Source organism: Scyliorhinus canicula, chromosome 1, assembly GCF_902713615.1.
Source record: "Scyliorhinus canicula chromosome 1, sScyCan1.1, whole genome shotgun sequence".
Lineage (NCBI taxonomy): Eukaryota > Metazoa > Chordata > Chondrichthyes > Carcharhiniformes > Scyliorhinidae > Scyliorhinus > Scyliorhinus canicula.
Window position 1 is genome coordinate 56879490 of NC_052146.1, and position 27622 is coordinate 56907111.

The window sequence follows — 27622 nt, forward strand, 5'->3', positions numbered from 1 at the left end:
TCACTGCCCGCACCTTATCACAAAAACCTCCATCCGCCAACAACCCCAAGTCAAACCTCCACCCCCGCCTCTGCTCTTGTCCCGCTCTGAACCGAATCTCCAGCCAGTGGGGTGCATGGTCCGAGATAACTATCCCCGCATACTCTGCCCCCTCCACCCCAACCAAATTCTCCTGACTCACTAAAAAATAGTCAATCCTTGAATACACCTTATGGACGTGTGAAAAGAAGGAATACTCCCTTCCCCTGGGTTCTGAAAACGGCATGGGTCCACCATAACACCCCCCCCGCAGCTCCCTCACCATTCGTACCCTATCCATCGACCTGGGACTCGACCTATCCACCCTCGGCCCTAGGACACAGTTAAAATCTACTTTCAAGATCAACTGGTGTGTGGCCAAATCCGAGATCACTGCCAGCAACTCCTTCGTAAAACCCACATCCCAATTTGGGGCATACACATTTACCAACACTACCGGTGCTACCTCCAATACCCCACTCACAATCACTTATCTCCCACCCAGATTCCTCACTTCCTTCGCACTCATAAACCCCATTTTTTTGCTCATTAATATTGCCACTCCCCTCAATTTCAAATCAAACCTCGAGCGAAAAACCTGCCCGACCCACCCCTTCCTTAACCTAACCTGGTCCTTCACACGGAGTGCGTCTCCTGCAGAAAGACCACCCCCACTTCCAGGCTCCTGAGGTGAGCGAACACCCGGGACCTTTTAACCAGGCCATTCAGACCCCAGACGTTCCATGTTACCAGCCTTATCGGAGGCTTATGCCTCGAATCCCCTCTATCGTCCATCACCTTCCCGACTTAACTCCCGATCCTTAATTCCACCCTATACCTAGCCCATTCCAGATGGCCCCTTTCTCCGCCCCTGACCATGTCATCTCATCCCCTTCCCCTCTTTTCTCCCCCCCTCTCTCCGGCCACCCCTCTTGGCCTTCTCCCCCACCACCTCACTTCCATTCACCAGCATAACCTGCTAGCGCGGCTGCCCCTGTCCAAACGCACCTCCCAATGCCCTCCCACTCCCTTCCCCCTCCTCAGAAGAAGGCTCCCTGCTGACCTTACCCTCCCCCACCCAAGCAAGGCCTTCTCCTGAACTCCAGGCAGCCTTCTCCAAAAGCAAACAAACAAATGTTAATCGCAAACTGTCTCATAAAACAGATGGGGGCGAAGGGAACATCCATCCCCACATAAACCTTTCACCCCTACAACTCCTTACAACCTCAACATTAAACAGCAATCCCACCCCCACAAAAAGGCAAAAATCCCCCAATCCCTACACTCACATCAAACATGCTCCCGACCATTACAAAGTGCCAGCATCCCAGTTCCCAAGCATTGTTCGCTCAGTTTTCCCCCAGTTTATGCTCCTTAATGAAGTTTTTGGCCGCATATGGGGTTTCGAAATAATACTCCCGGCCTCCCAACATCACCCATAATTTTGCCGGGTAGAGCACCCCAAACCTGATCTGCCACCGGTACAGCACCGCGTTGGCCTTGTTGAAACCTGCTCGCTGCTTTGCCAGCTATGGCACATTATATAGTTCTTTTTTATATAATGAGCTTAACGGGTGGCACCATAGCACAGTGATTAGCACTGTTGCTTCACAACGCCAGGTTTGACTCCCGCTTAGGTCACTATCTGTGTGGAGTCTGCACGTTCTCCCCTTGTCTGCGTGGGTTTCCTCCGGGTGCTCCGATTTTCTCCCATGAGTCTCAAAAGACGTGCTTGATCGGTAAATTGGTAATTGTGAATTCTTCCTCAGTGTACCCAAACAGGCGCCAGAGTGTGGCGTCTTGGGGATTTTCACAGTAACTTGATTGCAGTGTTTATGTAGGCCTACTTGTGACAATAATAAAGATTATTAAAGTTCTTGCTTTTTTGCAGGCCATGCCTCTAGTTGTGTGGGTATTTGGTTGTGGTTGTATTCAAGGGTGTTGGTGTGAGGGAGGAGAGATGGGAGTAGTATGCTGATGTTGTATGAAGATTTTTCTTTGTTCAGTCTTTTTGTTTGGTTTGGTGGCCATCTTGGGTGGGCCTGCTTTCTGTGCTTTCAAGTATCTTTTGGGTAATCTCGCTTGGTAGAAATGGCTGACTCGGAATGAGGGGGTGTGAGACTCCCAGTTCGCGGTCTCCGGAAACGTTAGGAGGTTGAATGGCCCAGTGAAAAGGTTGAATGTATTTGCTCACTTGAAGAGTTTAAATTCTAATGAGGTGTTTTTGCAAGAGACCCATCTGCGGGTCAGGGACCAGATAAGACTGCCAGAGGGGTGGGTAGGACAGGTCCTGCATTCAGGTTTTGATGGTGGGGCCAAGGGTGCAGCAAATTAATTAATAAAAGGATTCAGTTTTTTGTCTCTTGAGATTTTCATAGAATCATAGAATTTACAGCGCAGAAGGAGGCCATTCGGCCCATCGAGTCTGCACCAGCCCTTGGAAGGAGCACCCTACTTAAGTCCATACGTCCACTCTATCCCGTACCCCATGTAACCTTTTTTTGGATACTAAGGGCAATTTAATATGGTCAATCCACCTAACCTGCACATCTTTGGACTGTGGAAGGAAACCGGAGCTCCTGGAGGAAACTCATAAAACACGGGGAGAACGTGCAGACTCCACACAGTCACCCGAGGCCGGAATTGAACCCGGGACCCTGGAGCTCTGAGGCAGTAGTACTAACTACTGTGCCACCGTGCCGACCCCAACAGCAGACAGATTTTTGTCTGTGGCTCACTGATGGGCACTCCGGTTAATATTTTCGTGTAAAAATATTTTAATATTTTCCCCCCTGAACTGGGACAATACAATTTTTTATTAATAATCAGCACGGTAGCATAGTGATTAGCACAGTTGCTTCACAGCTCTGGGTCCCACGATCGATTCCCAGCTGGGTCACTGTCTGTGCGGAGTCTGCACGTTCTCCCCATGTCTGCGTGGGTTTCCTCCAGGTGCTCCGGTTTCCTCCCACAGTTCAAAGATGTGCGGGTTAGGTGGATGGCCAAACTAAATTGCACTTAGTGTCCTAAAAAAAGGTTAAGTGGGGGTTACGGGGATAGGGTAGATACGCGGGCTTGAGTAGGGTGCTCTTTGTAAGGGTCGGTGCAGACTCGATGGGCCGAATGGCCTACTTCTGCACTGTAAGTTCTATGATTCTATGCCAGTCTCCCTCACTTATTTAGATTCTCTCATCAGCTTATTTTGGGTGGGTTTCAAAACTGTGTCCGTGATCCTAGACTGGATCGTTCTAAGGCAATCGGAGATGGCCAAAGCTTTGTTGTCTTTCATGAAGCAGATGGGTGGATAGATCCTTGATGCTTTTTGCACCCAGGTAATAAAGAGTTTTCATTTTTCTTGCATATATATCAAGTATATTTGCGGATTTTATTTTGTGGTAGCTAGGTCTCTCCTCCCTTTGGTGGCGGCTGAGTACTTAGCGATTGTGATTTGGAGTATGCCCCACACTTTTGTTGATTATGTGCTAGAATCTGGTCCTTCCCAACATCCGCCATTGAGGTTAGACACGACATTACTAGTGAATAAGACATTTTGTGAACACATGTTCACTGCCATTGAGGACTGTATAAAATGTAATGAATTGATTCAATTTCACCTTCCATGCCCTTAGGGTGGTCCTCGGGGGAAAATTATCTCCTACAAAATGCATTTGGTGAAGACAGCAATAGTGGAGCAGCAGACTGGTGGACTGCATTAATTTCTTTAGCTTTTAGGATTTAAGAGAAAAATAAACTCCACCTCTTTACTTCCTTACACCTTTTTTTGCAGCCTGTATATATTCTCCTTTGAACCAAAACAACCATTCAGAATAACTCCTGCCATTGCCATATGTAAACATATGTTTGGAAGTTGCCTTAGGCTCATTACTATGGCAACCACTTCTTATTGTTAGTTTAGATTCTCACTGTCACCCTGTCTCTTACTCCAAATACCATGCTCACAAATCCCAAGAATTTAAGAAATACAACAATAAGATTGCCAACTGAAAAATATTACAATTTCTTTGTTTTCTTGACAAGCTTGGAGAATCAGGTGGTGAGTTACTTGCTGCAAACCTGTTACTTGGATGGACTGAGGCTGACAGCTGGAACTGATCTAATATCATACCCCGTATTTTAAAATTGCTACATTATCTATTTAGTGCCCACCTTTTATGTCTTTTAAAAATGGTGCTCATCGACCAGGTAGTTTAGTGCTTAAAAAACAGCGTAATTGATTTTTACAGATGATTATGTGATGCCATCCATTGGAAGGTTTGATTCATCCAACTTTAATTGCATTTTCTTTTGTGTATCTTCTCATATATTCTAGAAGGTATGGCAGCATATGGTTATGGCACTGGACTAGCAATCCAGAGGCCAGAACTAATGATCAGAAATGTGGGTTTAAATTCCACCATGACCACTGGTGACGTTAAATTCCACTAGCTAAATAAATCTAGAGTACAAAACTAGAATCAGTAACGCAACTAGCGAATTTTCGTAAAAACCCATCTCGTTCACTAATGTCCACTCGGGAAGGAAATTTTTCCCAATCCATCCTATATGTGACTCTAGACCCAGAATAATATAATTGACCCATAACTTACAGAATTGCACAATAAGAATAAACACGGTCAGACCATCTGACATCAAGTTAGGCATCAGATTCAAACAGGATAAATGCACACCACTGCAAATTTCTTCTTGCTAATATCCGGGGACTTGTACCAAAGTTATCTCACACGCAAGTCATCATGGTCCCTGATTCCTCCATTACCATCCTTGTCCATCTTACAAAATAGACCCCGCAAAAGGGGATGTCATTATGGTATACAGTTAGGAGTGGTCCTGAGAGTTCTCAACATTGACCCAGTCACCATGACGTCTCAGAGCGTCAGGCCAGACATGAGCTAGGAAACCTGCTGAGTACCACCTATCACTCTCCCTCAGCTAATAGGCCAGCAAGGACACAATGCGCTCTAGGTGGGGGCTTTAATATCAATCATCAAGAGAGGCTCCATAGTGTCATTATGGACCTGTTTGATGAAGCCCTGAAGTACGTAGCTGCCATATTGGGCTTGTGGCTGGTGGTGAGAACCAACATGCAGGAAAAATCTACTTAACCTCACACTCGTGAATCTACCTGTTGACTACATCTGTACATGATGCTATTGACTGGAGTGACGCCTTTGTAAAGACCGATCCTGATTTATTACTGATATTTGCTGGGATGGGATTTTCAAGCATGGAAGGGAGGAGTCCTGCTCAGGAATCCTGGGAGTTGAGGTTTCCCTAGATGCCATTGATTTTTATCTCTGCCACAAGTTTTATTTGGTTAGCACGCATGACCGGCTTGGTTCCCTGTCCTGTGAGGAACATTCCAGAGGAACGCACGGCCCAGGAGCAAATATGTTTCCTCCTCTTCAACTTAGAGATCACAAGGGACAGTTGGGTGCGATGGCAGGGTGGGCCAGAGAGTGATCCAAAGTTGTGGAGGAATCAGTGATAGGATTGGAAGGATTTGGTTATGGGGAGGGAGACAGGCTAGCTTGGTGAGCCAGGAGGAAGAATTTTTGTTCCCCCTGAACCATAAGGGGTCCTGACATTGTAAACCACGCGAGACCTACGGGAATGGGCCAATTAGCCTCCCCGTGAGCCTCGTTGAATAGGAGCTTTCCCGCTGAGGGGCGGGGGCCCATCAGCTGTGTAAATGGACTCTGGCATAAAAGCCGGCCCAGATGAGAGTAGGTGTAGTCCCTTCTGTGACATGAAGTGTACTATTTAAATAGTTAACTTTGTAATCAACCAGTTTTCTTTACGCCTCTCGTTTGGACTCCTCTGTGGCCACTAAACCCGGAAATGCACTTGCCTTTTCCAGGCAGCAGCCATGCCTCCCTTTAGTTGTCAGCTGGCCCGGGAGATCCAGCTGGCCAGCATTCAAATATTTAAACACACCACCTTCTTCCTGGGCCTGGCTTGGATGCTAGTCCCTTTCCCACCTCCTTTGAAACTGGAAGTGGATAAGTTTGAGAACGGTTGGGTTATGGTTTGATATGTTTAATATTTTAGTGTCCCACCTGACCAAAATTCAAACTGTTTTGGGGTGTTAAAAGTGACCTCAATATATCATAGTTGAGGAAGCAGAAAAAGCGGAGTAGGTTAAGAAAACCTGGCACTAACTCAATCAATGGTTTAAAGCTATGATCGCAGAAAACCATATAACAAATGCAGGAAACTATCAACATTTTTGTTGATACCTTCCTGGGTGGGTACTTCATTATGTCACAGACGAGGGGCATGGTAAATTGGGAAATGAGATCTCACTGGCGAAAATCCTTTTACCCTACTCTCTTGAGATTTTGGGCCCGCATTACTATTTATGCTGATGGCTAACGAGGACTCAAATTTCTGCAAATTTGGACTAGGATAAACCTACATATTGCATGTGTGACTATTGGGTTTTTCTGGAAGCTTTCCTCGGGTTTCAATTTCCTATATCCCTATGTAAAATTGTTTCTTTACACCAAATAATAATTGTATTTGTACTTTTAACAGATTAATGCTTTGTAACATAAATTTAATTCAAGAATGCAAATAGAAAATTAATCCTGTGATCTATTTTCTTATGATGTTTAATCTTTTATCATTAAATATGCTCCCATTGCTTCTTGCACTGTTGTTGCCATAACTTCAGATGGCTTCACAAATCATAGTGAAATAATGCAGATCCAACATTCCCCCCCCAACCTCCCCCCAACCTGCTGCCTTAATGTGGGGAGATGATGAATAGAGGGCAAGTTGCTCGTGGAAGGAGATCAGGGTGGCACAAGTGGAGTTCTACCAAGGCTATAAACCCACTTGTACCTTGTAGGTGGGAAAAATGGGAGGACATTTCCTCTACTGAAAAGGAAGCAAAAAGTTTTCAGAAACCGTAAAACAATTTCTAATTCTTAATCTCATCATCACTGTGATAATGTTTTTGGCTAAGCATCGGTATTAAATTGTTTATATGAATAATTACAATTATTATTCTCCATTAGGTGATGTTCTTTGACCCTGTAAGTAACAGTATGGGTTGTCTCTATAGTACTCTGAAGGATAATTTTGTTTACAACTCTGAATTGATGAGATTGAAATTGCACTTTGAAATTCATCTGCATATCTTCCATTAGTTTGCTTTAAGCAAACAGCAGTTTATTCAATCTGCATGTGCGATGATTGAAAAAGCAAGTATCCCTTATGAAGGATACCAACATGCTGCTTGCAAACAATTGTCGAGGGAGATATAGCTAAGGTGATGCCATTAGTTTGAAGGGATTTTGAAAGTATCTTAATTGTCCTGCATTTTTTTTTGTGCCAGATGTCAGCTCTTCTCATGCCTAGTAAAAATAATTATTTGTTAATTTTTTACAATCTATTTAACCTCAGTGAAGTTCAGTTGTATGTTTCACCCAAAATAATTAGATAATTATTTTCTATGTCTGTATTTTGTAGCCAAATATTAGTGTTCCCAAAATATATTTTCTAACCTCCATAATACTTCAGCTTTATTAAACAGCATTTGTATAATGAAAAGTCTAGAAGCTGGTGCACGTCAGACCTCTGAGGCATCACATTCACTGATGAAAATCCCCTCGATTTGCTTAAACAATCGCCCATCTGTTAAATTACCAATCAACAATGATTGATTATGCAAACATTTGTCAAAATGGCACAAACCATCAGTGAAGAAAAGTTGACCTTGAGCACTATTTAATCACATTACTGGGCAAGGTGTTTGAGGAACAAACCGGCAAAGTTTTAGGACAGATATCAGCAAGCACTTTATCATGTTAAGAATGATCAATATCTGGAATACCTGCGGGTAAGGTAGTGGAGACAAAAACTCTGGAATGATTCAGGATGTGATTCAAAGGTGTGGTGGGGGATATACAAGGTTCTCTGTAAGAATAAGCGACAAAAATGTGTGTTAGTGGAAGTAAAAAGGTTTGAGGAGGACATGCTGTAATTATATAATGAAGTAAGATGGAACTTAAATGAGGAAAAGGCATCAGGTTTTAGGGATGTGGAACACATACTCAGCCATTGTGGTGGTAACAGAATCCTGTGCATGAGCACTTTAACATTTTTTTTCAAGAGAAATACGAAAGTAGGCCAAAGTGGTTCTGGGTTTCTTCTAACATAGGTGCTTCTAGTTATATGTCTGTCTTTTTGTCATAATCCTGGATGAGGGCTGCAGGAGTAAAAAGGTAAAACAAAAAAAATCGAAATATATTATAAATTTCAAGATTTTTTTTGAAGATGAAAAGCATTGTAATTATAAAATGTGTGGTATATTAAACCTCTGGAAACATGTACATACTTAACTGCCTGATCATTAATTATAAATGGTATTTTTTTTGACTCACTTTTACAGGAACTTTTTTTAAGAGGTCAATTCTCTGGTCAATGGTTGAGACAGCATTTACTCATCCTTACTGACCTTCCTATGCACCTGATTTTGATTGTGCTAAAAAATAGTATTGGTGACATTAAATTACATCATAAATTAAATAAGCAAAATGTGGTGATCTACTGTGTAATTGTGTGTGTGCCTGTATTGGGGAATGTACAGTAGTACCTATACTACAGGTTTGTCGGTAGCCCCTGCCGGCTAGCTCCGCCCACAAGGAACCGTATAAATATGCATGAGTTCTCCTGAGCAGCCATTCTACCAGCTGCAGTCGGAGGACAAACATCTAACTGTAATAAAGCCTCTATTGTACCCATTCGAGTCTTTAGTACGATTGATAGCGCATCACAAAGTAATGAAGAAGATATTACCGTATATACTCGCGTAACATGCGACTTTTGAGCACCTAATTTGAAGCCTAAATTTCGGGGGTCGCATGATACGCGAGGTACAAAAATCGCGGGTGTGAAATGCTGGCCAAGATAAGTCACATAGCATCCAGCTGGCTTTACTAGCGTTGTTCAGCCACTTGCCGTTTCCATTCATAAAAACATGAATGGAAACGTCAAGTGGCTGAACATCTTCCCATCAGAATGCTGTGGTCAAAATCTGAAGAGTAGTATTCTGATGGGAAGATGGGAAGAGTGGATTCTGCTGTGAAAGCTGTTCGCGATTCGAACAGCTTTCCAGCTGGCTTTACTAGCGTCGTTCAGCCACTTGCCGTTTCCATTCATAAAAACATGAATGGAAACGTCAAGTGGCTGAACATCAGATTTTGACCACAGCATTCTGATGGGAAGATGTTCAGCTACTTGACGTTTCCATTCATGTTTTTATGAATGGAAACGGCAAGTGGCTGAACGACACTAGTAAAGCCAGCTGGAAAGCTGTTCGAATCGCGAACAGCTTTCACAGCAGAATCCACTCTGCAGAAACCACACACAATGATACCATTTGGAAGTTTTAGTTTCCAAAATTAATTTCCAAAAAATTGACTCGCATGATACATGAGGTATACCATAAAATCATGTTTTGGGGACGAAAATTTAGGGGTCGCATGATACGCGAGATCGAATGATACGCGAGTATATACGGTACTTTATATCCTTGTTCAGTAGGGGGCACAGTCTCCTCTGGGATTAAATTTAGCACTTTTGAACTTTACACATATATTCTAAACTTTGTTTCACGAAACTCTGCAGGCTTGGGGCGAAGCTCAGGAAAATAATGGGAGCCACTTCAGGACAGCTGTTTGAAGCATTCCCACTGCCAGGGATGTTTTATTTGAGTTATAAGGACTCTGGTTGCCCACACCATAAAAGTGGGTAAACTGATTAAACCAACTATACACCAAATTAGCCCCGATGTAGCAGCCATTGCAATGGAGGCTGCATATCTGAAGCAGGGAGGGTAGGTTTCTCCTCGACTTTGATGGATTTAATGGCCCTCCAAATTTTACCTCAGAATTCAGACCTCCCAATAGTGTGCCTCCATGTTGAGGCCTTTGCAGTCAACGACATGCCTCAGCTGTATCTAACTGTCCCAGTGGTGCTGCCTGGGTTTCAGAGCTGCTGGTTCACTGGTCTGGCAGTATCAGGAGGCCACCCGCCATCCTTAATTAGGAAGCCACCGCCAGGGGGATTGCTATTGGTACATGTGGTTTCAGCACCCACCCACCCCGCCGTTTCAATGTCAGTGACCCAAACCTATAAGAAAATCCAGCTCACCGTGAGGTTTATATCTGTTATGTTCACAGTATATAATGTTATCTGTATTATTCTAGTTCTAAGCTTCAACGTAAAATAAAACATGAGGTTAAATATGTGTGTATCTATAAAAAGTTTTTTTAAGGCTATAGACTGAGTAGGAAAATTCAATCACCACTCAAGGAGTTTAAGCCTTCTGGTTTCACGTGATGGTATATTGCAAATACTACTTTCTCACACAAATGTGTAAGCGTATAATTATATTCCATTTCTACCAACCATTAAAGAGCGTCCTCCCATTATGAGAGAGGATGGGCTAAGTTTCACTGGAGGGCACGTCACGAAGCATACACCACTAGTTATATTTTTCTTTCACCCAGCTCATGTTGCTTTAAATGTGAGTTCAGAATGGTGTAACTAGGGCTGTGGAACTTCTGGGACCTCAGTGGGATTATCAGTGTACCTCCTTAAGAAATTTGAATTAAAGACTGAGAAGAACTGAGGAATGATGAGAGGAGGGTGAATTAGAGTCAATTTAGGTAGAAAGAAAAATGGAGAGAAATTTTCAAAATTAATTGAGAGAACGAGGACAGAATGAAAGAGTAAGAAAAAATTGACATTTTAAAGCATTTCTAACAACAATTTACTATACCCAGGACAAGATTGAACAGTTGAAATTATCGTGTTTTTAGGCAAGATGAGCTTTATTCCTTCAACAATAGTTTTGTTGTTAAAAAGCTACTTGCACTGTTGAGTTCTGGTCTTGGGTAAAGCAAATGGGGTGGAGTAGTATACACCGACAAGCAATTTCTGGAGATTTGTAACTCTTTCAATCCCATGGACTTCCTGGTCAACATGCACATTTGTAGGCATGCATCATTAATACCCAATTATTTTTTTTAGCATCCCCCCCACCCAATATTCTGTTCTTTTATAACCGATGCTCGGAGGCTGTAATGTGTAGGACTCATGTTATTTTGTACTTGGCATAGGATTGTACCAGCAGGCACCTAACTGGCAAGAGTGTTTGTTCTTTCGAGTCTAATTGAAGTTAAAAGACATTCCTGACCACAGTGGGAATGGCTTAAAAGTCATCCATCCTGAAATTAAATGCCAGTTGAAACTTTTGTTGAAGTAACCTGAAATAAGAACGAGGGCATGTAAAAAAAACTTGCGTTTAACAATAAAGCGAAAGGCAAACTTGTTTAGTTGCACTTGAGAAGCTAATGACTATGACATATAACAGAAATTGAAGAACCCCAAATTTGCTTTAAATTCTGGCTTAGCAGGAAATTTTAAAAATGATTCCTTATGATTTCTTACTGTAAGCATTAGTGGAATCCAACACAGTGCTTTTATATATACATATTATTTTTCAAAACTATGGGGATGGAAATCTTATGTGATGCAAAGGTCGATGCATTTTAAGGGAAATTTACAGAGTAGGATAGAAGATTGCCTGTCTGACAGTAATAGTATTTTCACCACAAATTAAAGAATATTAATTGCTTCACTGTGGTTAGGTTCCTTGGATAATTTTCAGCACACCTTTTTAGACAAATCCAATGCAATACTTTGATCATTAGCCATCACATTTTCAGTCTAAATTATTTTGTTCAAATTCCTATGATTTGCTTATGCTACCACTGGGATTTCACCTGCCCCTGCTACACCAAATACTTTGTATTGATTCCAAATCTTTGAGTTTAGAGATCTTCGGTGACAGGCAAAGAAGGGAATGAGGTGATTTATTTCAACGACTGTGTCATGGCACAAAACAGACATTCATTATTGATTGGTAAGTTGTAAGCTGAGACTCAGCTCGGGTTGATTATGTCTGGCCATCAGTGAAATGTCAGATTATCAGACGCATTAGTTTTGAGGATCAAATTGGAACAGAGAGTGATGCAGGATTGCAGAAAACACTGTCTGAAATGATAAAACTGATTGCTTGTCTGATCAATGTTTAAAGACGATTCACTCCCAAATACTGTTCTGCAATAGGCTAATGTTATTGTGGCGAATCATTATCATGTTTTGTGCTGAAACAAGTAATTGCCAGTCTTCCAAGTGACAAACCTCTTTAAACACCCTGGCTAATCTGAACCAATTTTGTATTTGTAGATAATACCCCAAAGCAACATAAAACATCGCTACAGTTTTTTAAAAAATGGAAGCTCTCATAACAGACAAAGCTGTGATATGTTGGCATTTTATGAACTGTGAAAGTTTTCAGACAGATTCTAATTGAAAAGCCAGTTTGTCATTGACTTCAAGTAGTTCACACGCTGTCATTTTTGGACGGATCATTGTTAACTCCTCAGTATTTTTGCTAAAGCGATCACTATAGGAGAGTAAAATTGTGGCTCTATACTAATCTAGTTCCAAGAATGACTTTATGTTAATTTAGAATTAATTTTTTGGCCTATACATGAATTCCCTTTGGATAGACATTAGAAAGACCTAGGTGAAAGCTCTGAGTTTATTTGGGTGTTCGGCTTGGAAACAAAGGCTCTGTTGTTATAGTAAAATACGGAAGGAGCAGGGCTGCTGAAAACCTGCCTTTTCGGTGCTCTAGGAATGATGTAATTACACTGCTAGAATGGTGCTAGTTACAAGGAAAAGGCATAATGCATACTACAGAGTTCCTCCACTCATTGCGTTTCTGGAGGCTTATAATGCAGTCTGAAACATGTGGGCGAGATTCTCTGGCCTCACTGTGGTGTGTTTCTCAGCGGTGGAAGGTGGCCCGCTATTGGGCAGCTGGTCTTGCTGCTGTGAATGAGATTTCCCATTGAATCCATGCCACCAACAGGGCCAACAGTGTAACCCCTTAACCAATGAAGGTAAAGGGTTAATAAATAAGCAGAAGAAACGTGAATTAGAATGGGTAAATTATTTTTAAAATTAAATTTAGAGTACCCAATTCATTTTTCCAATTAAGGGGCAAATTAATGTGGCCAATCCACCTACCCTGCACATCTTTGGGTTGTGGGGGCCAAACCCGTGCAAACAGGGGGAGAATGTGCAAACTCCACACAGACAGTAACCCAGGGCCGGGTTCGGCGCCATGAAGCAGCAATGCTAACCACTGCACCACCAAGCTGCCCCTCGAATGGGTAAATTAAATGTAAAATTAGGTACAGAAGAGAATGGTAGCACAGTGATTAGCGCTGTTGCTTCACAATGCCAGGGTCCTGGTTTTGATTCCCGCTTGGGGTCACTGTCTGTGCAGAGTCTGCATGTTCTCCCCAAAACCTGGTGCTCCGGTTTCCTCCCACACGTCCCGAAAGACGTGCTTGTTCGGTGAATTGGACATTCTGAATTCTCCCTCCGTGTACCCTTGCAGGCACTCTGGCATGGCAACTAGGGGCTTTTCACAGTAACTTCATTGCAGTGTTAATGTAAGCCTACTTGTGACACTAAAGATTAGATTTGAAATAAAGAGAGAGAAAGAAAGGGTGGAGGAAATGGAATGGGAAGACAATAAAGGAAAAGTAAGAATTTCAAAATTACTATTTTAAAAAATCTCCAACAATAATCATAATCTGAGGGAACACTTCTAATTTTCCCTTTCTGGGCCAGAGAAGTTGATTGTGGCGAGGTTACAGCTGGAGTATAATTCTGGTCGCCACATTATAGGATGGATATAATTACGCTGGAGGGGGTGCAGCGGCGATTCACTAGGATGTTGCCTGGGATGGAACATTTAAGTTATGAAGAGAGGTTAGATAGGCTTGGGATGTTTTTGCTGGAGCAGAGAAGACTGAGGGGGTGACCTGATCTTGGTGTACAAGATTATGAGGGGCATGGACAGGGTGGGAGCAGCTGTTCCCTCAGTTGGACGTTTAAGGTGAGGGGCAGGAGGTTTAAGGGGGATTTGAGGAAAAGCGTTATTACACAGAGGGTGGTGACGGTCTGGAATGCACCGCCTGGGAGGGTGGTGGAGGCGGGTTGCCTCACGCCCTTTTAAAAAGTACCTGGATGGGCACTTGGCAAGTCATAACATTCAAGGCTATGAGCCAAGTGCTGGCAAATGGGATTAGGTAGGCAGGTCAGGTGTTTTTCATGCGTCGGTGCAGACTCGATGGGCCAACGGGCCATTTCTACACTATTATTCTGTGATTGGCAATCATTAACAATTATGACATGTTAAATGGCTACTTATACTATCAGATGCTAGTCTTCCCTTTCCGAGGCGAATTATGAGTAGTTATTGTGCAAATGTAGCAACTTCACGGAAATCGTGGGGCGGTTAAGGTGAAATGCTGCTCTTGAAATGCCCAATGTGAGCAGTGGCTCAGTCGATAGCATTCTCATTCCTGAGACAGAAGGTTGTGTGCTCAACTCCTTATCCAGCAAAATACTGAGGGAGCACTGTTAGAAGTGCTGTCTTTTGGATGAGATGTTAAACACAGGCTGCACCTACCTTCTCGAGTAGACATAAAAGATTCCATGGTGCTATTTCAAAGAAGAACAGGAGAATAATCTCTCGTATCCTAGCCAATATCTATCCCTCAATCAACATCACATTATCAGATTGCTGTTTGTGGGAGCTTGCTGTGTGAAAAGTGGCAGTCACTTTTCCTATATTACGAGAGAGCCTACATTTCAAAGGTTCTTTGACTTAAGAGCTTTGAGATATCTGGTGGTAGTGAAAGGCAAGTTTTTTTTAAAATGCGGAGAACTAGTGAGAATATTTGTGACAAACAATTCATTTATGAGGCATCTCTGCCTCTCATCTAGTTACTGACTGATTTGCACATTACATGAATAATAGTGTGCATTGTTCCTACATTACCTTTTTTCTGCATGTTTAGCCGTGATTAACTTTGAGATGATTAAAGAGCCAGATGTCTTAGGGTCAGGGATTGAAAAGGAATGGGGGCAGAGAGCAACAGTTGATACCCGACAAATGGAGGCAAAATCTTAGTGGCCAGGGCCAATGCCAACAATTGACAAACTAGGTGGTCACCAAGAGCTTCAAAATTTGGGGTTTCAGCAATGGGAATGAAAAACCTATTGATATACATCCACGTATACTTACATACTTACATACATATAGTTCTATGTATTCACATTCCCAAAATTTCATATTATGTTCCTCAATCTGTTTATGTGGCAGTTTTACAAATTTTTACATCTGCATGACTGTTCCAAAACTGCAAACCAGTAAGTAACATCAAAGACGTAACTTCATCCAGCCAACCTCTATCGTAATGATTATTGATTGTGTAAATTATGCATAAAATCATCAAGTAATTGTGGCAGGAACACAGCACGTGAGCCATATTATATGTGGTGTGTATTTCTTCTTGTACATATTCTGTGAAAAGTGTACAACAATTGAGAATGTACAATCAGAATCATACTATTCTCACTTCTAAAGTCAAATAAATTTAATTATAAATGTGGATTTTTTATTCCGACTAATGCACAATATTCATTTTTGAAAATTAATTGTGGGGCCATTGGGGGGGGGGGTGAGTTGAAGATTGAAGGTTCACCCAGGACACCTAATACTTGTGCACCAGCTCCATTAGCAATGCACAATCAGTATGGAGTGATAAGTAGCAGGACAGAGAACAAAGAAAAGTACAGCACAGGAACAGGCCCTTTGGCCCTCCAAGCCTGCGCCGACCATGCTGCCCGTCTAAACTAAAAGCTTCTACACTTCCAGGGTCCATATCCCTCTATTCCCATCCTATTCATGTATCCTATTCATGTATTTGTCAAGATATCCCTTAAATGTCACTATCGTCCCTGTGTTAAAAAAACGTACCTCGTACATCTCCTCTAAACCTTGCCCCTCGCACCTTAAACCTATGCCCCTTAGTAATTGACCCATCTACCCTGGGAAAAAGCTTCTGACTATCCACTCTGTCTATGCCCCTCATAATTTTGTATACCTCTATCAGGTTGCCCCTCAACCTCCTTCGTTCCAGTGAGAACAAACCAAGTTTATTCAACCTCCCCTCATAGCTAATGCCCTCCATACCAAGCAACATCCTGGTAAATCTCTTTTGCACCCTCTCTAAAGCCTCCACATCCTTCTAGTAGTGTGGTGAACAGAATTGGACACTATACTCCAAGTGTGGCCTAACTAAGGTTCTATACAGCTGCAACAAGACTTGCTAGTTGTTATACTCAGTGCCCCGGCCAATGAAGGCAAGCATGTCATATGCCTTCTTGACTACCTTCTCCACCTGTGTTGCCCCTTTCAGTGACCTGTGGACCTGTACACCAAGATCTCTCTGACTGTCAATACTTTTGAGGGTTCTACCATTCACTCTATATTCGGTACCTGCATTAGACCTTCCAAAATGCATTACCTCACATATGTCCGGATTAAACTCCATCTGCCATCTCGCTGCCCAAGTCTCCAAACAATCTAAGACCTGCTGTATCCTCCCGACAGTCTTCATCGCTATCCGTAATTCTACCAACCTTTGTGTCGTCCGGAAACTTACTAATCAGACCAGTTTCATTTTACTCCAAATCATTTACATTTTCCTCCAAATCATTCATATATACTACGAACAGCAAAGTTACCAGCACTGATCCCTGCGGAACACCAGTAGTCACAGCCCTCCAATTAGAAAAGCACCCTTCCATTGCTACTCTCTGCCTTCTATGACCTAGCCAGTTCTGTATCCATCTTGCCAGCTCACCTCTGATCCCATGTGACTTCACCTTTTGTACCAGTCTGCCATGAGGGACCTTGTCAAAGGCCTTACTGAAGTCCATATAGACAACATCCACTGCCCTACCTGCATTAATTATCTTTGTGACCTCGTCGAAAAACTCTATCAAGTTAGTGAGACATGACCTCCCCTTCACAAAACCGTGCTGCCTCTCGCTAATACGATCACTTGCTTCCAAATGGGAGTAGATCCTGACTCAAAGAATTCTCTCTAGTAATTTCCCTACCATTGACATAAGGCTCACCAGCCTGTAGTTCCCTAGATTATCCTTACTACTCTTCTTAAACAAAGGATCTGAGCAATCCAAGCTAAGTGTTTACTGTACCATTTGTTTAAGTATTAAGAGTATTCTTTAGGTAAGGAAATAGACTTGAGATCTGAAGAAAGAGCCAGGCAGAACTCTGAGCAATAGGTGAATTGTAAAGCGTTGTCGCAGCACAATGGGGGAAGGCAGGTTAAGTTACAGGTGAATAATTAATTTAAGCCACCTATAATTTAAATTAGATCATGTAATTGGTTTAAAAAATTAATAAGGTAAGTTTAAATACATAATTCTTAATTAAATAAATAAAGCAAGGTTATAAAGAGGTGGCAGTGCAGCTGGTGTGATGCAATTGCAGCATGTAATAATAATCTTTATTGTCACAAGTAGGCTTACATTAACACTGCAATAAAGTTACTGTGAAAAGCCCCTAGTCGCCACATTCTGGCGTCTGTCGGGTACACAGAGGGAGAATTCAGAATGTCCAAATGACCTAACATCACGCCTTTCGGGACTTGTGGGAGGAAACCGGAGCACCCGGAGGAAACCCATACTGATACTGGGAGAACGTGCAGACTCCACGGAGCCGTACCTGGGAGAACCTACAATCGAATGTAGGAGTCTGTGAAGAGTATTGTGATGCCAGGCAATCACATTTGCAGTGTGTCTTATTACAATCCCAGACCAGATCCCAACATGTACTGGGATACTGGACCAAAACCCCAATATTTTAGTTTATTGTAAGTCTGTGCGGAAAGAATGATTCGCTCCAGGAGTGATTACATGAAGAAATAGGAATTTGGTATTTGTAAAATAAAACTTTATTAGGAATGCAATATTAAACTCTAGCTTCAAACCCAAAAAGAGCAGCTTACTTAAAATCTATTACTCAATTCCCCATTGAACAGCAAGAGAAGAAACATACAGCTCACAATCCATCTTAAAATCAGCATGGCATAGAGTAATTCTTGCATCACAAAACAGATTTGACTCCTGATAGAACCCCTTCAGACTCTGGCTGAATAACTTCAGAAAGCTGGTTCACTTGGTGTGTTTCAGCTTCTTCCTTGTCCTCAGACAAGACTTCTCTGCTTTAAATATTGTTACTCTTTTTCTAACTATCCTACTATGAGACAATTGTGGACTCAGTGTCAGCCAGATCAGACTTCAACTCCTCTCCAAAGCTTTTCCAAAATGTCTCTGCATCCCTTAGCTTCACCCAGCGATGACATAATCTCTCCAATCTGTAAAACAACTTAACTATCCAGGCTGAAAGCACATTAACTCCCCAGGGATCTCCCCCAGTCAAACCACAGTGCATTAGCCCAGACAGAAAGCCACATTACTCAGGTCAACTTCACGTTCTGGCTCCTAAAAACTCCCAGGCCCGGCAAAGCAAAATCCTTTTTAAAAACATGACCACTGCAGTCAAACACACTGTAACCCCAGGCTTTTAACCCTTATCTGGATACTTTTATCCAAGGGGCAGTCACACTCCTTTGATTAACAGGTCTAATTAGTGGTCAGAGACTGAGTCGGACAAATAAGGTTACCCAGGTGCAGTGCTGGAGGAGCCCCAGCCATTGCCCTTATCCAGCAGAAATTAGGCTATTGCTGCCTATGCGGATGGAAAATATCTGCAGGGCAGAAAAGCAAAGCAATCTTCGCACTGTTGCACAGGAAGCCATTCAAGTGGGGAGAGTGAAAAGTAACGTGGTGGTGAGCGATAGCATAATTGGAGGATATATGCTGGACTTTGCAATTGTAACCGGGTCCTCCAAAGGTTGTGCTGCCTGCCTGGTGTTGGGGCATAAATGCACCTCTGTGTGGCTGCAGAGGAACTTGGATGGGAGCGATAGAAACCAGTTGCTGTGGTCCACGTAGGATCCAATAACATAAGGAGAGCAAAGGGAGTTTGAGAAGCAAAGCACAAATTCATAAGGAGAATCCTAAAAGGTAATAATCTTTCAGTTACAACCTGAGCTTGAGCACTGGTGAAAGCGCCCATGAATCGAAAATAAGTGTCCTATTAACTCTTCGAACCACATATTCAATTCTCTGACCTTGACCTTGTCTCAATTTGCATATGTGTTTAAACTAGCAAGAAATACAAAAACAGATTATTAGAGCTTCTACAAATGTGCAAAAAGAGAGTTGCAAAAGTAAACTTGGGCATTTAGAGGCTGAGACAGGATAAATTATGGCAGGAAATAAATAAGTGGCAGAGATATTAGACACATATTTTGGGCTGGATTTTCAAAGAGTCGGGAAAACTCAGAGCTTTTAAAAATGGCTCCTCGACATGGATGTGGAAATCATAGAATACCTAGAGTGCAGAAAGAGGCCATTCAGCCCATCAAGTCTGCTCTGACCCTCTGAAAGAGCACCCTACCGAGGCCCACTTCCCTGCCCCATACCCGTAAGCCCACCTAACCTTTTGGACACTAAGGGGCAATTTTAGCATGCCCAATCCCCCTCAGCTGCACATCTTTGGCTGTGAGAGCAAACCGGAGCACCCAGAGGAAACCCACGCAGACATGGGGAGAATGTGCAGACTCCACACAGGCAGTAAGCCAAGGTCAGAATTGAACCGTCGTCCCTCGCGCTGTGAGGCAGCAATGCTAACCACTGGGTCAGACCTGTGGAAGTTAAATACAGAAATCTAGAAATTGTCAATGATTCCCTGCTCTTACATAGAATGTATTGCTGAAGTCTTCACAGATGGAAATTTTAAAAAGGCTTGAATTGACATAAACTTCACCTTTACACCATTAGTCTCACTGTAAAAACCTTTGAAAAGGTTATGCTTGGTTTACTAAGTTTTGGCTGGGTTATTTAAATGGTGAAGCATGTCACAACCTTTGATTGAACAACTTATTTGGCCCTGAAAAACTAATTTTATATCTGTGGAATGTAAAAATTTCTCCATCATGATAAGAACATTTTGAAGATTTATTAAAACATGTTTTTTAAAGTTTATGACATTTTAGCTTCCAACTTAATCACACATTTCAACCTTTTATTTCTCGGACTGTAAAATGATTAAAAAGTGAAGGGCAATCACTGCCTTTTTATTTTCCTGGTGTGCCATCTGGGAAAATTTACAACACGATTGGCTGCTTAGCCTGCTTGATGCCAGCGCTCTTGTTGGACATTGGTAATTCCCCAGAGCTATTACCGGAAATGCATTAATGTCAGTTAAGGTAAAATCCACATCACAGAGATCACTATACCTTTTGGTCCAGCTTTCCTCAGGTGAGCACCATCACTTGCCTGCTGACCACAGAATTTCCACCCTCCATTTCTGCCAGATCAGGTTTAAACAAGCTTTAAAGGGTGAGCCAGGTGGAAAAATAAGCTGAGAGCAGACACTGCCTTCATTTTTTTTTTCAGACATTGTGACCATTTTTGGGTTGTGAATCTGATCCATGGAGTGATGGACCTTCTCTTTACCGAGGCAAACAAATTAAAAGTTTACCTCCATACTTCTCCATCAGTTAGAGAGGGTGGCAAGAATGACACAACAGTTATGTCAGGGCAAGGATTGGGAACACAGCATGTTCCAGAGCAGCTCACTAGAGCTTGGACTTTTCAGGTTGCAGCACCACCAGAATAGCGAGGAGACTTTGGAAGGCTGATCCCTGCATCTCACTCTTATGTGGAGGTGAGGGAGCTGAGGGGCTGCAGTGAGAGGAGTTTTCCAAACAGCAGGAGGAATAGGACAGATTATTCAAGCTGGCATGGCTGGAAGTGGCTGAGGAAATCTGGGGTCATGTATCAGAAGGATCAAGGACTTCAGGAGAGCCTAGCAGGTGAGTTACTTAATATTGCCAGGCACCAAGCTCCACACTCTGACTTGCATAGTATGATCTTGCACAGTACATCTCACACGTTCCTCTCTCTACAGGTCCCCAACTGAGCAGCCAACTGTGAAACCCCTGCTGTATTACACTCTCATACCATGCTTCACAGTCACTATATGCAATTGACCACAGTTAGAGAGGCTCCAGAGAAGGGGTATGGTTCCAAGGTAAAGTTAGCCATTTAGGATTTCGATGAGGAGCATCTTCACTCAGAAGTTCTGAATCTTTGGAATTCGTTACCCCTGAGGGATGTGGATGTTTGAGCATATTCAAGGCTGGGAGCGATAGATTTTTTGACTCTAAGGGATTGAAAGAATTTAGGCGAGGGCAGGAAAGTGAAGTTGAGGTTGAAGATCACCCCAATCTTATTGCGTGGCAGAGCAGTCTCGAGTACTGTATGACCCAGTCCTGATATTATTTCTTATGTTCTGATATTCTCGGAATTACACAAAGCAGTAATGGAGACTGAAGGTGGGGAATTCTGGACAACATGGTCTCAGGGCCATATTTTCATTTGGTGTACAATTGATTTCTGTGTGAGCTCAGACACAGTTCCTCAGTAATTGCCAAGGATCAAGATGTATTGAGGTTGGGAAGTGTAATAAGCCAAGTGTAATAAACTACACTGACTCGCTGCAATCCTCCACCCCGCCCCACTGCAGCAAACTCATTTTTGGGCCACTGCCAATGAGGCAAGCAACCCGATATTCAGGTCTTCAAATGGGCAAGCTGCCCATGACAGGCATGACAGGCGTAAACAGCTTGCCGAAATTATTGAAACGATATTGCCTCATTGGTTGGCGCATGTACTGCCTGTGAAGTGCCAACCCGGGACCAGAAAAAGATGCCCAGATGAATTTCTCCCCTAAATGTGTGATTTCCTCAAAATATGATGCAGTTGGGAATACAAGTTCATTTAAATTATCCCTTGACTTACTTTAAGGCCTGATGGGAAACCAGCTGCAAAACTAATTCCAATGTAGTGTGTGCACTGATCTTTACTTACTTGATATTAAAAAAAAGCAGGTTGTTGACCTGCAATGCTTACCCAGAGAATTGATTTTTAACATTGTATTATTCACGCCCAATAATTTATACATGCCAAAGCATTTTACAGAGAAATTGAAAGTCATTGAATCTTGCATCACTATTTCTTCATCTCTCTGATTTAAAAAATATGTCCAAGCCAAATTAATATGCAATGTGCAACCACGACATTGTGAAGTTTAATCTCCTGAATGTTTACATGTCATATGAGTTATTGAATATACAAAGTTAACAGACTTTAAATGGAATTGTATATGAGTATTTTTGGAAGTCATATTATTTGCATAAACTTTCTGAACCTATGTTGCATAATTATTTTACTGATTTCCCCTTATGTTCACCTGCAGGTGCTGTTGACGTATGGAGTACAGTTGTTGCACGGGAACCAGTTCATCATTATCAGCATTGCCAGGAGATACAGGCTGTAGCAGTGGCATCAGATAGTGCTGCAATAGCAACTTGCTCAGGCTATCAAGTAAGATTAGAATCGAGTGATGAGAGAGGATATTGGCGGAGAACATACCAGTTTGAACTCCAGAAACTGGTGGGTTTGTGTTTCCATTATATCTCTATAGTTCATTTATTAGTCACTATTATGAACCTATTCTTGATCACCGATTCATCAGGTTTGGGTGTCACCAATGCCCCTTAAAATGCCTGAACATATTTCATAGGTTGAGCAATCCAAAGCAAGACCAAAGGTTAACCAATCAAATATATTTGGGAGAAAGACCAATATAAATAAATCACTAATACTTAATTTATATAACACTTTTATGTTCCAAGATCTCAATCTTCAGTTAATTACTTTGAGAATGTAGTGACTATTGTTATGAGCAAAGTTATTTTAGCTCATCACAGATCATGTACTATTTGTCCACCATGGACAATTTGCTTCAATTGATTCAGTTTGCTAAAGAAAGAATCCATTCAACAGTGAATCTTCTAGAAGACAGCATGGAAAATATCTCCCTATTCCCCAACTGTAGTCATACAAAACTACAGAATATTAATATAGATGTACCTCTTTGGGTTGCCACATTCCACAGGTAATTTCTTCTATGTTTCTAGAAACAATGGAATCATTGTCATTTTAACTTTTTCTTAAAATCTTTAATCGCTCTCTCAAACAAATATTTGTTCAGTTTTTCAAGGATTTAGTTGACGCAGATAACTGTTTTTGCCAAGAGTTCATAATACCATGAGGGAAACCCATTCTTGCTATACCAAGACAATGTGGTGTTCTGCTGTTAAACCAAAGCTATAAATTTGTTTAAGGATGTTATGTCAACACTCTGGTCTGTAAAATTACTGCGGATATTATATCTCTGGTCTTTTGCTGCTCTGGTACCTCCTGTTGCTAGAGAGTGTGTACATTCCAAGTGACTGCCTTTTTGTTCAAGCAAATCACAGGAATAATAATAATAATCTTTATTGTCACAAGTATGCTTACATTAACACTGCAATGAAGTTAATGCAAAAAGCTCCTAGTCACCACATTCCAGCGCCTGTTAGGGCACACAGAGGGAGAATTCAGAATGTCCACTTTATCTAACAAGCACGTCTTTCAGGACTTTTGGGAGGAAACCGGAGCACCCGGAGACCTTCTCCACGCAGACACGGGGAGAACGTGCAGATTCCACACAGACAGTGACCCAAGCCGGGAATCGAACCTGGGACCTTGGAGCTGTGAAACAACAATGCTACCCACTGTATTTATGCTCCATTTGAGACTCTTCCCTCATATAAATCTATTTCTCTCCCTCATATAAATCTATTTCTCTATTCTCTTCTCTGTCATCTGCTTGTCTCGCTTCACCTTAAATGTATCTACACTATTTGCTTCAACCACTCCCTGCGGTCGTGAGTTCCACATTCTCACCACTTTTTGGGTAAAAATGTTTCTTCTGAATTCCCTATTGGGTTTCTTGCTGACTATCTTCTATTCATGGCCTCTAGTTATACGCTAATCCACATGTGAAAAAAATATTTTTCTAAATAGTGGCTAGCACGTTAAAAAGGTGCAGGGAAAAAGCACATGGGTGCATATTAAATCATAGAAGGTGGCAAGGCCGGTTGGGAAAATGGTTAATATAGGCATAATGCAATCCTGGTCTTTATAAGAAAAGCATAAAGCATAAAAATAAGCAAGTTACGATGAACCATTTACAAGCATGGTCTCGGGGACGAAGGATTTTGGTTATGTGGATAGATTGGAAAAGCTGGGGCTGTTCTCTGCAGGGAAACAGTTGAGAATAGAGTTATCTGGACAGAGTAGATGAAGATGATCTTTCCCATTGGCGAAAGAATCAAGAATCAAAAGAGACTGATTTAAGGTAAATGACAAAAGAACCAGAAGGTAAATGACAAAAGAACCAAAGGAGACTTTTTTTTAAATTGTGAGCACTCAATTCTTTTTTTTCCAATTAAGAGGCAATTTAGTGTGGCCAATCCACTTACCCTACTCATCTTTTGGGTTGTGGAGGTGATAACCCACCCGGGTTCGATCCCGGTCCCAGGTCGCTGTCCGTGTGGACTTTTCACATTCTTGGTACCTCCTGTTGCTAGAGAGTGTGTACATTCCAAGTGACTGCCTTTTTGTTCAAGCAAATCACAGGAATAATAATAATAATCTTTATTGTCACAAGTATGCTTACATTAACACTGCAATGAAGTTAATGCAAAAAGCTCCTGGTCACCACATGTGGATTAGCGTATAACTAGAGGCCATGAATAGAAGATAGTGAGGGAAGAATGTGAAAAGTCCACACGGACAGTGACCTGGGACCGGGATCGAACCCGGGTCCTCGGTGCTGGGAGGCAGCAATGCTAACCACTGCGCCACCGTGCCACCATTGAACTTAAGGAGACATGAGGAAAAGGTAAGTAGTTAGGACCTGGAATGCACGGCCTAAGAGTCTGGTGGAAGCAGATTCAATTGTGGATTACAAAAGAACATGGGATAATTATCTGAAGCGAAAAGAAATTGCAGTGATATGGGGGAAAGGTGGGGGAATGGGACTAGCCAGGTTTCTCTTGCAGCGAGTCAACATGGGCACTGTTACGATCTCAGTTGATGTTATAACTGGACAAGAAGATTCCAGAATAGGGGTTAGGTACGTTTTGGCGCAGCCATTTGGGCGCGGCCGTTTTGGCGCGGCCGTTTTGGCACCAACCGTTTTGGCGCCGGCTGTTTTGGCGCCGGACGTTTTGGCGTCAACATGAGGGAGGTGTGTTCATCAAATTTAGTAGTCGCACAAACTTTGTTACATTTTGTTTAAAAACCAGTGTTCTTACTCATAAATGATACAGTAGTCCCCCTTTATAACGCGGGTGTTGGGGTCCAAGACAGCCACCCGCGTTGTATCCGAGCCGCGGATATCCATGATGGGGGTTTTAAATTTATTTAAAAATCTATGCATGCGCTTCCCATTGTGAGTCTACGGGGGGGGCGGGGGGAGAGGTCAGACCCCCGTAGACTCACAATGGGAAGCGCTAGCATAGATTTTTAAATAAATTTAAAACGCCCATCGTGGATCCAATTAAAATTTCAGCGGCCGGCTCACTTTGATCCGGAGAGGGAAGCTGCTGTCACTGAAATCAGCCGGCCGCTGAAATTGACACTGCCTGCTGCTCTCTCCCTCCAATCCAACTTTTAAGTTTTAATGTTTCTGATTGGAGGGAGAGAGCAGCCGGCAGTGTCAATTTCTTTTTTTTCCTCCGGCTTGCCCCCTCTCCCCCCACATCCTCCAACTAGACCCCTCTCCCCTCACGCCCTCCGACTCGCCCCCTCTCCCCCCCAACACCCTCCGGCTCGCCCCCTCTCCCCCCACACCCTCCGGCTCGCCCCCTCTCCCCCCACATCCTCCGGCTCGCCCCCTCCCCACACCCTCCGGCTCACCCCCTCCCCTCCCCTCTCCCCCTCCCCCCCCTCTCCTCCCCCGTCCCCCAACACCCGCAGGGCCCCCCTCTCTCCCCCAACACCCGCAGGGCCCTCCTCTCTTCCCCAACACCCGCAGGTCCACCCTCTCTCCCCCACACCCCCAGGGGGGTCTCACCCACACCCACAGGGGGGTCTCCCCCACACCCGCTCCCCCCCATCACCCGCCCCCCCTCCTCTCCCCCCCCAACACCCGCCCCCCCTCCTCTCCCCCCAACACCCGCCCCCTCTTCTCCCCCAACACCCGCCCCCCCCTCTTCTCCCCCCCCAACACCCGCCCCCCCTCTTCTTCCCCCCAACACCCGCCCCCCCTCTTCTCCCCCCAACACCGCCCCCCCCCCCCCCCTCGGCAGTGTCAATTTCAGCGGCCGGCTGATTGTTTTCAGTGAGAGAGCAGCTTCCCTCTCCGGATCAAAGTGAGCCGGCCGCTGAAATTGACACTGCCCACTGCTCTCTCCCTCCAATCCAACTTTTAAGTTTTAATGTTTCTGATTGGAGGGAGAGAGCAGCCGGCAGTGTCAATTTCAGCGGACGGCTCACTTTGATCCAGAGAGGGAAGCTGCTCTCTCACTGAAGCAATCAGCCGGCCGCTGAAATTGACACTGCCGGCTGCTCTCCCCCTCCAATCAGAAACATTAAAACTTAAAAGTTGGATTGGAGGGAGAGAGCAGTGGGCAGTGTCAATTTCAGCGGCCGGCTGATTGTTTCAGTGAGAGCAGCTTCCCTCTCCGGATCAAAGTGAGCCGGCCGCTGAAATTGACACAACTGACAGTTCAAAATAGTAAATTGAATGTTTCAACAACATATACAATAGTTTTCTGAATACAAGAATTTCTGTCGTCTGCGCCCAAACGGCCGCGCCAAATTGGCTGTGCCCAATTGTCCCATGGCGCCCAAACGGCCGCGCCAAAACGGCCGCGCCAAAACGGCCGCGCCCAATTGTCCCATCCCCCCAGAATAGAACTCTGGCTCAAAAAAAAGTGACTTTAACTTTTTTCAATAAAATGTGGAGGAACAGAGTCACAGGACCGCTAATTAGTTTTAACAACAAGAAAAAAACATTTATTAAATATTTTTTTTAATGGATTATAATACAATACACCTTTACTCCCCCCTCAGATTAACAACTACACAGGTTTTAGTATTGACCAGGTTTACAAAGTACATTTTAAGCTACAATGGTCTCATTAACACACAGATTATCTTTTAAGCACACAAGATGACTGTGGTCAAATACATAGTCTGCTCTGAACCCAATTTAGTGTCTGTGAATTTCTCCTCCGAATCCCTCCCCAGGTAATGATCACATGAGCTTCCAAACTCCACTCCCAAAAACATGCTTAAAATCTTCTCATAATAACGTTTTCCTTTCGCGGTTTGCATTCCGAAATCCAGACCCAAGTTTTATAATTGACATCTTTAAACAAAGCTTTGCTTCGCTTTTAGCAGCGAATCCAGTCTTGGATATTACACCACCCCCTTTTAGGTTTCCTTTGTCTGAACTGTTTTTACACAAACTCCAAGATCCAGCCACCGATTTTCATAGTTATTTAAATTCACGTTCCACAGGCTGAAGTCATAGTATCATAGAAGGAGGTCATTCGGCTCATCGAGTCTGCACTGGCCCTTG

General features: G+C 43.1%; 1 protein-coding gene across 3 annotated transcripts in view; it reads left to right on the forward strand.

The window, feature by feature from the left end:
• The window catches only part of fbxw8 (F-box and WD repeat domain containing 8), a 275082-nt gene that overhangs the window by 122132 nt on the left and 125328 nt on the right, over positions 1–27622 (forward strand). For all 3 annotated transcript variants that reach the window (XR_005459979.1, XM_038790971.1, XM_038790982.1), the window contains exon 6: positions 22400–22596. Coding sequence is in view for 2 of the 3 variants with exons in the window: in XM_038790971.1 (XP_038646899.1) it covers positions 22400–22596 (197 nt within the window). In the remaining variant the exon portion in view is untranslated. The remainder of the gene's footprint in view (positions 1–22399; positions 22597–27622) is intronic.